The 9,117-nt window shown below is 39.8% G+C and overlaps 1 protein-coding gene across 8 annotated transcripts in view; it reads right to left on the bottom strand.

Moving 5' to 3' along the window:
• Positions 1-469: 469 nt before the first annotated feature.
• The window catches only part of LOC148674567 (homeobox-containing protein 1-like), a 35,691-nt gene continuing 27,043 nt past the window's right edge, over positions 470-9,117 (bottom strand). Inside the window, exons 4-9 of one of the 8 annotated variants that reach the window (XM_088624796.1) lie at positions 8,221-8,331; positions 6,602-6,755; positions 5,256-5,338; positions 3,583-3,678; positions 3,037-3,131; positions 470-875 (exon numbers count right to left, since the gene is read on the bottom strand). In XM_088624796.1, coding sequence (XP_088480922.1) covers positions 735-875; positions 3,037-3,131; positions 3,583-3,678; positions 5,256-5,338; positions 6,602-6,755; positions 8,221-8,331 — 680 coding nt within the window. In that variant the 3' untranslated portion in view covers positions 470-734. The other 7 variants (XM_088624798.1, XM_088624797.1, XM_088624799.1 and 4 more) reach the window with 7 other exon arrangements.

The raw sequence follows: 9,117 nt of genomic DNA, 5'->3' as shown, positions 1-9,117 counted from the left end.
GATCAGTAAAATCGTTATGATGGATAACCACTAACAAAGTACCATTGATCAATATAACATGCCGTGCTCTGCTACACTAATGTACTGTGCTCCATCCTTTCTGATGGTAATAACAACTTCCTCTAATACTAATACTGCACAGAACTGGGAGAAATGTGAAGGCTCTGAGCACCCTAATGTACACAGTGTCCCCCTCCCCTGTGGAGGAGCATAGCGAACACACTGGCATGAGCAGAAGTGAGAAGGGACATTAAACACTTCCGCTTTGTGGAAGGAAAGAGCGGAAGAAGGGGGCGAGGGGCAGTATTCACCTGCTGGAAACCTGGAGGAGAGAGGCTGGCCACAGGTGGCGGGGGGAGGGGTGAGGGGGGACAGGTGGCGGCCATTTTCTGTCACGCTAGGCGTGTAAAAGCCAAGGCAAACGGCACCATGCCAAAGGGAGGTATGTAGGGTTTCATAAAAATCTATATTTCAACAGACGACGGCTTAATACATATTCCTGTTACAGACATTTACCTGCTGAAGGAGACAGGGGCGCAAGAAAGGGGTGGGGGGGTAGATAAATTAAGGACTCACAGCAGATCTAAATCTATGGCCTACGCATAGTTTTGGTCACCGTATAATGCCTTCCCCCGCTCCACATGCACACACACACACACGGAGAAGCGCACGCGCGCACACAAGCACACAGACCCCTTTCCCAGCATCACTGCCCCTCTCCTCCCCATACGGCCTCAGTCGTCGTCCAGCACCTCTGTCTTGATCTCCCCGGCGCCCCCCTGCCGTGCCAGGGCCAGGATGGTGTGATTGACAGCTGCCATCTCTACAGCAAGCGAGATGGGATCCTGGTGGTCACTGTGGCTGGTGTTGTCGTCCTGAAGGAGGGAGGAGACACCGGTCAGAAGCGTTTGGCTCCCCTGCTCAGGGCCGCCTGTTCCCACAGGGCCTCCCGCCGCCCTGGCAGCCTCAGACACTGTGTCCCAACAGCGCACTGCCAGTCAGCTGGGAAGTAAAGTTGGTAACTATAAATTGCAAACACATTAGTTTAAATTGGTCAGTACAGATCATTCTAACCAGCTGCTACATGGTGATCAAACCTTGCTTTTGCTGATGGCTTATTGGCAAAGTTCAAAATGTCAAAACATCACTGTTTCGTTAAATTAAGAGTGCTCCTCAGTAGTAGTTCGATGAAGTACAATAATTTACTGTCAGGAATATTTTTTGCAAATTGTGTACAAAATAGTACAAAAGAGGGTCTCCTCAATTATGTTTACGACAAAGAAGCAAGTTTATATAGAATACATCAGTAGTAGGTTTGTCCAGTAGTAGGTGAGGACCTCTAGATATGCTGAAGACCAAAGCCATCTTTTTATCACTTCTCACAGTCTCACTCCGATTTGATAGGCACAGCCCCTCACACCAGCAAGATCAAAATTAACAGACAACACCAGCACAAAAACTGCTTTTCGTAGTTGCTGTCCATGCAGGCATATAATTTAACCATGACAATTTCAACTACTGCACTTCATTTAAACTTGAGTAGTGATGTTTAAGTGGTTAAATGATAAATACCTTAATACTGATTTCACATAACATTTACATAGCTGTTTAAAATTGGGCCATTTAAAATTAGGTATACACAATACAACTAAAGACATCTACTAAGATTAAGATCACAAACTAGAAAATGTGGCACACTGTCTATCTGATCAACTGGGACTATGGTTTTGTAACTTTCTTAAATCTCAAAACTCAAAACTCTATGGGATCTCAGGTAAATGCCCTTTGTTGTTTTTTTTAAACAACATAACCATAATGCATGATGTTTAAAATAATTATATACACATTTTAATAAATGCAGTCAAGGAAATTCAGAAAACAAAAAATGTTTAAATAGTTTCCGAAGTAAAGTCTAATACGTTTAATATTTAAAACAAGGTGCTCTAAAAATAGACTTATTTCAAGACTGCTTGAAAAATCATATAATTTTTATTGATTTTTAAAGGAACTGGGTCAAATCAGAGCTAACATTATTGGGTCCTGAGGGTTCATCTTGATTAAAAAAACATGCTCATACTGCCACTGGCCTCTATAATTTGTGTGCCTGTAAATTCTTGATGGCAATGGTGTCAGGTTGAGCATGAATAGATTCTTTTTATTTAAAGAATGCTAAGTGTGATGGTTAATCACCAGAAGAAATGAAATCACCTAGACTGATTTTATTTTTATTTAACAGTATTTACATTCCTAATTTAATCTTTCTTTTTCACTATTTAACCAACTTCAACTATTTCAAATCTCTCTAAGTGGTGTAGAACTATTTTAAGACATACTTTTACTAGAACGCTGAAGCTAACAAGGCTGGGTCTCGACTGCTCAAGGGAATCGAGTTGCTACTGCAAGGGGAGCTGGTGGTTCAAATGGTGGCACTGTTGCCTTGAATCCACAAACTTTAAACTGTGAGCTCTGAATGGTGAAAGAGCACTACGTGATGAAGGAGGTGTTTTTGCTTGGATGAGATCTGATGTCTACTCCTGACTACTCCTGGTCCTATGGCACTGTTCAAAAGAGTAGCGGTGTGAGTCTGAATGTCCTGGCTCACCTCTAGTTCAGACCCTCTCAATCTCACGCAGGGTGTCCTGGAGGTTTTTGAAACACCTGCTGGTTCTTATTCTAGCTCAGTTTAATTCAAAAGTTTGTGAAAACAGATTCTTATTGATTACAGCTATTGCCTATAAAAGCAAGGAATCCAGAAGACATCCAGTAATCAACACTAATTCAAGATGAATGGGTAAAGGTTCATTCCATACTGAAAGGTAAAGAAAAGAAACGCAATGTTTCGGTTGTGGAGCCTGTTTTTCTGTTTGTTTTACACTCCTTTATTCCTCAATTTAACTACTCACAAGTGCTATAAATGAGGTTGTTGGGTACTGCCACTTTATTCTGGGAGAATATTTCTTAGGCTTTGGTGATGGAACTTGATAGAGCCTATTAAAACGAAAAAGCAGAATGTTAAAATGGTAGGTTGCCCCCCACCTGCTCAGAGTAGTCATTGCCATCGATGTCATCGCTGTTGGAGTGTCCTCCAGGGCTCTGCACATCTATGCCATGGCTCTCCAGGATTGCTGCTTCTTCGAAAAAACAGACCTTACCATAACATATCTGAGGAAATCCAGGCACTAGTCTATGCTACAAACTGACTACAGGACTCTGGGAAGAGTTGGACCAACAACACTGTTAATTTCGATAGATACTGTACATATCAGACTTATATGCTGACATAAAGCAAGTGAATGAATTTAAAGCTGTGATATACTTCCCTCTTAAATATGGCAAGAATTCCTCTTAACTAATGGGCTCCTAGGCATAAAATGAGTTTAATGACATATTTTCTGTTTGTGTCCAAAAACGTTGATGTCTTTTTATGAGCATGAAGGTGACATGATTGGAAGAACACAGAAGGATAATAGACATGTCTTTCCAATGGAGGAATCTATCTACTGGCTTGAGGCTCCATGGCACAGCTGGAGCTATCCGTGTGATTTTTAGCATTGTAAACAAGTTCCCTGTCTGACACATTACCAATATTAGCTCTTCTTTTGATTTCCTTCCGCCGGTTTGCGAACCAGTTATAGACCTTCAGTGATGTGACTCTCTCTAGGTCTGACAGCTTCTTCCCTAAGGACAGAGAAAGAAGAAAGTGCGACTGTGACAATGACAGACACCAGAAAAACATAGAGATAGTACAGATAAGGAGAATAGTGGACTATGAGCTGACTAGAAGCAGCTGAAAACAAGGAGTTGAACAAAGGGTTACACTGACCTCAGTGGTGAGAATATCCTTATTAATTCTATAGCACCTAACATTTATGACCATTTGTGTAGCTGGATATTTTACAGAAACGATCCGAGTAAAGTACCTTGTCCTTGAACTTGAACCCACTTAAACCCAGAACCTTCAGATAACAGATTTTAAGATAACTTGAGAATGAAAGAGTTTACACTATTGAATTTAGTATAATTAGGAATGATTATTTTTAGCATTACATTTTGTTTTTCATTTTCGCATTTATGCATGCTGCAAAAAATAAATGTGTATTTTACTGGGACCATATTCAATAGAACACATTCATGGGTTCTAACTGGTATGCTACCAGGAGAATAAAGGACACTCTTGGTAGGATGTGTTTTCCTTTCATTGAAAGTCACAATATTAAAACCAAATGTGCTGGACAGCTATCCACTACACACCACCCTAAGTATAAACTACGAGCCAATAATTTGTGCTGCAGGCCTAATATGATTCCTGTCTGCCAACTTCTTTCTTTCACACCAAAGCTGCCTATTTATAGAACTAGCAAGTAAAATCCCTAGGCGACCCTACTGAGTCAATACATACAGGAAGAGCAATAGAAAACAAATGAGCAGATGTTCCACTCCGGTTTCCATCTCAGGAACTAGTTACTCTTCTCAGCAAGATATTAAAGAATTTCAAAAGGCAAACAATATGGGATATAAGAGGAAACCAGACACTTAATCTATGATTTTTTCTTTTATGTACATTCTCTCCTTACCTAACACTACAGATCTCCGAGATATGCATCAGTTTATTAATGGAATGAGTTTCTTTCTTTTATTGCCAATTGTCCGTTAAATAATTAATGACATTTTTTCTGCTTCAAAACATACTATTATATGAGAATGACTATCTATATACTATTTTATATATATGCTTTCTGGATCTTTTGACTTATTTTGTTTAACAATTTCAATTATCACAGTCAAGGAAAATTGTTCCTGTGCCTTTTTTATCATAAATATACAGGCTCTTTATGTCATGTATCTCAAATATACTGAAGAAAATTAGCTAAAAATAAATATTTTACAGACAAACTTTCCCTTTAGCAGATGTTGTCCATTTGTTAAGTCTGTTAAAGCAAAGCCTGCTTAACCGAGTGCTTACTACTATAGAAACAATATTGATGTGGCAAATACAATCATTAAATAGAGCACAGTAGTATCAGGCAGCATATATATTGTGTATCAGGCAATGACTGACATGTCAGAGGGCTGACTTTGACATGATGGTTATGTAAATGCTACAGGTATATCAAAATTGCACCATGTGGCACAGTGCTGCTTTAATCACTTTGCTTCGGTTTCAATAACGGCACAATACAGTAACTCCCCCATTTCAGCTTCCCACTCCATTCTGCAGATATTCAAAGGTCTCACTTATCTTCTAACAGCCTTACCTGGTTTCTGAATGACAGCGTTGCAAGCATTGGCAATCTCTTCACGCTTTGCCTCATCTGGGTACTGATTTTCATTGAAATAGCTAGGAACAGAGAGACAAAGTCATGAAGTAAATAAAGTTCAAGTTTATTTGTCATTCCAGCCATATACATATATACAGTGGAACGAAATATCGTTCCTCCTCATCCACGGTGACAGAGAAGTCAATCGGAGAAATCAAGGTATTTTAACACGTTAAAATAATCGTAAAAGGGACACAGGTCGAGAGAGGCAGATCAAGAGGAAAACCACAGGTGGAAATAGGGAAACAAGGAGAGAGATCAAGAACATGAGAAACAACTTCAACCATGAATATATTTTAAAGATATTTTTGTAAGCATAATAATCAGATAACATTCATGGTCTTTGGGACTCATACACTATACAATATGTGGAAAAACATAGGTAGTGGCAGGAACATTTTCCATTTTTTCCCCAAATATTCTAAAATAACTGCAAGATTAGGTTCTTTGCCTTTATCTTAACCATCAATCATTTACCCTAACCTTCTCTGTTTTCAGAGCCAGTTGTTGAAAATGCTCTGAAAAAGACATTTCATTTAGTCTATTTTAAGAATGTTAACTGATTATCAATGAAATGGTGTATGCTCTGGATAGAAGTCAAGCAAAGTCCCTATTATAAGGAAGAATTAATCCTATTCATTGTCTAATCACATGAAATGCTGTCATTGTGTACTTCTGGTAAACATGAAATTCTGAATTTCTGTACTTTGAAATACATAATCTGTCATACTTGATTATGTGGTCTGTAGAATGCTTCACTGCTTCATTGTCATGACTATTTATATTTCTAGTTAGCATTTAATCCTTATTTGTCAGCAAAAGTAACCCTTAGACAGAGTTTTTCTTTCAAGTAAAATTTTACAAGGGACCAATGACAGCTGTCACTATAATTTCTGACAACATTTTCACCAAAAATAAACCTTTTATGGTACTGTTTATCTAAAGCACTGTCACAAAATGAATATATAGATTTAAACTCTTAAAAAGAGGTTTCACCTGCGATTCTGAAAATAAATTTAAAAAACGATTGCTCACCCATGTGCTCTATCTACCTAATTCTTTGTGTGAGGAATTAAGCATGAATTGTAACAATGTAAGGAAGGAATTATAACGATGATGGCACAGGAGTTACAACAGGACACACAGCAAGAAATAAAATGTTTTTAATGGGTGAAAAGAGAAAACAATATAGAAAAAAAACAGGTAAAAGGGAGAATAAAACATAAAACACAGAAAGTGTGGCTGTCTACATGCCAGTCTTCCACCAGGTCTCAGCAACTCACCTCTCCATCACTGCCAGGCACTCTTTCCTCCAGGTGAAGCGGCTGCCGCGTCGCAGACGGAAGCTTCCCGGTGTGGAGCTGACGGGGGGTGGCGTCTGCCTCCACTCTGAGTCCTCCATCGCTAGAGGGGCTGGGCGCATGTTCAAGGTGGCACCTGCCCAGTGAGAAATTTCAATCAGCCACACATTTAACCACATGCCTTCAAGAGCCTGGGAAGACTCTGAAGAGAAATCACCAGTCTTAATAATAACGAATAATAATTGCTTACACTTCTATAGTGTTTTTCTGGACACTCGACTCAAAGCACCTTACAGGTAATGGGGACTCCCCTCCACCACCACCAATGTGCAGCATCCACCTGGATGATGCGACGGCAGCCATAGTGCGCCAGAACGCTAACCACACATCAGCTATCAGTGGAGAGGAGTACAGAGTAATGAAGCCAATTCATAGATGGGGATTATTAGGAAGCCATGACTGGTAAAGACCAATGGGAAATTTGGCCAGGATGCCAGGGTGACACCCCATACACTTTCTGAGAAACGCCCTGGGATTTTTAATGAGCACAGAGAGTCAGAACCTCGGTTTTACGTCTCATCCAAAGGACGGTGCCCTTTTACAGTATAGTGTCCCCATCACTATACTGGGGCATTAGGACCCACAAAGGACGCAGGGTGAGCTCCCCCTGCTGGCCCTATTAACACCTCTTCCAACAGCAAGTTTTTCCCAGGAGGTCTCCCATCCAGGTCCAGGCCAGGCTCACACCTGCTTAGCTTCAGTGGGTAGCCAGTCACAGGGTGATACGGCTACTGGCTTTAAAGCAGTTTTTGTATAACGTTTTAAATAGTTTCTTAACCAGAGGTTTTTTGCAACAGAGAAGAAGAAAACTTGGCTTAAATGTAGAGTGGTTTTATCACAAGCAAACTGGCAGTCTAAAGCAAAAGTAAAAGTACTCTTGTCTGTCCAGCAGGTGTTTCTTCACATTGATCTATTAAGAAATGCAATCAGCATAACTTCATGATACATGTTGAAATGTTGGGCTCTAACAATACTATTCACACACAAGTTAAAAATTGTATTACTGGTTAAGAAAAAGATAACCGAATAATATCCCAACATCTAAAAGTGGATTCGTTTTAATATTACATAATCTGAAGTAGTTCAAGTAGGTAGCTGAATCATCATGCATAGGCTGCGAAGGAACAAGTAAAGGGTGTCCATCAAAGAAGGCTCCACAGCCGAAATGTTGTGTTTCTTTTCTTCGCTTTTCAGCATTGAATAAATCTTTATTTGGTCCATTACACTATCTTAAGTAAGCATGATTGGGTATATGTCCAAATTCCATGTTCAAAACAACTATATTTATATCAATTCAAAAGTTCTACAATATTTATTGTAAGGCATTATATGTGTCATTAAAAGTAGGAATTTAAATAATTTTTGCCAGGATTGGGGGCTTCACACTTGGGAGGGATACAGTGTCTTATCTTATTTGGGTTTTTCTTATGTTCAGCTGTAACTTAGTCAAGAACTGTAACTCAATCTACAGACATAAAAAGCCCTAAAGCTGCAGCAAATCCTGAACAGGGCCTGCATGGCAGAGGTATAGTGAGCATCACCTGGGGTGGTTTTCTCCAGCTGATACCATCGATAGAAGGCTCTTTTCTTCTGTTCACTGAGGTCAGAGCCCTGCTGCAGCAGCCAGTGGGAGATCCGACTCTGACTGATGCCTGCCAGTTCAAACACAGCAGACCATATGATTCAACAGCACATTCCCCCACACACAATCTGCAAGCAGCAATAATAGACACAGCTACGTCTGTTTCAAACTACCATGCAACACTGCAGTTTTAAAAACTCGGAATTTGCATTTTTCAGTTTAAAATTCCAAAAATGTACAACAAAAACATTACAAGGGGCTTTTAAAATGTTCTGAAATCCATGTACACAGAAAACAATTTTGCAGATTTGTGTAATGATCCTTCAGCTTAACTATACATGCCCTTCAAGGTAGAAGTTACCCAACTGCAACAGCTGTCTTATGAGCTCTTTAAAACCACTCTTTTAGTGGTGGACCTCACAGGCCATCAGCCTAAAACCATGTTCACTGATGTCAGAACCCTCAGGGTTATGATGGATAACTCAATAGTTCAAAACGACTACAGAGAATGGCAGCATGTGCAACCATGTTCTTGTGACTTGGCAAATTGTCAGGCAGCCACAAAACAAGAAAGAATTAATTGTTGTGTGAAATGTATTTTACGTACACAGCCCCCTTTCAGTCCCAGAAGCTGCTGGCATACTCTCCTGGGGTAGAGAAGGTTTTTACCACACTCCACAACCAGGAGTGGTGAACCCTCATCTAAAGACTTTCTTTGAAATCATGACAGAACAAAATATTGTTCACTTGTTTAGTGAACTACAAACAAAACGTACCATTAAAAAACTGAAAGGACCATCCAACTATTACATAATATGCCCTCAGAGGAACGAGTTTAGTTAACTATAAATTTTGG

Source organism: Lepisosteus platostomus, chromosome 3 (genome assembly GCF_059453375.1).
Source record: "Lepisosteus platostomus isolate fLepPlt1 chromosome 3, fLepPlt1.hap1, whole genome shotgun sequence".
NCBI classification, from domain to species: domain Eukaryota; kingdom Metazoa; phylum Chordata; class Actinopteri; order Semionotiformes; family Lepisosteidae; genus Lepisosteus; species Lepisosteus platostomus.
This window is presented reverse-complemented; position numbering and strand designations above follow the sequence as displayed.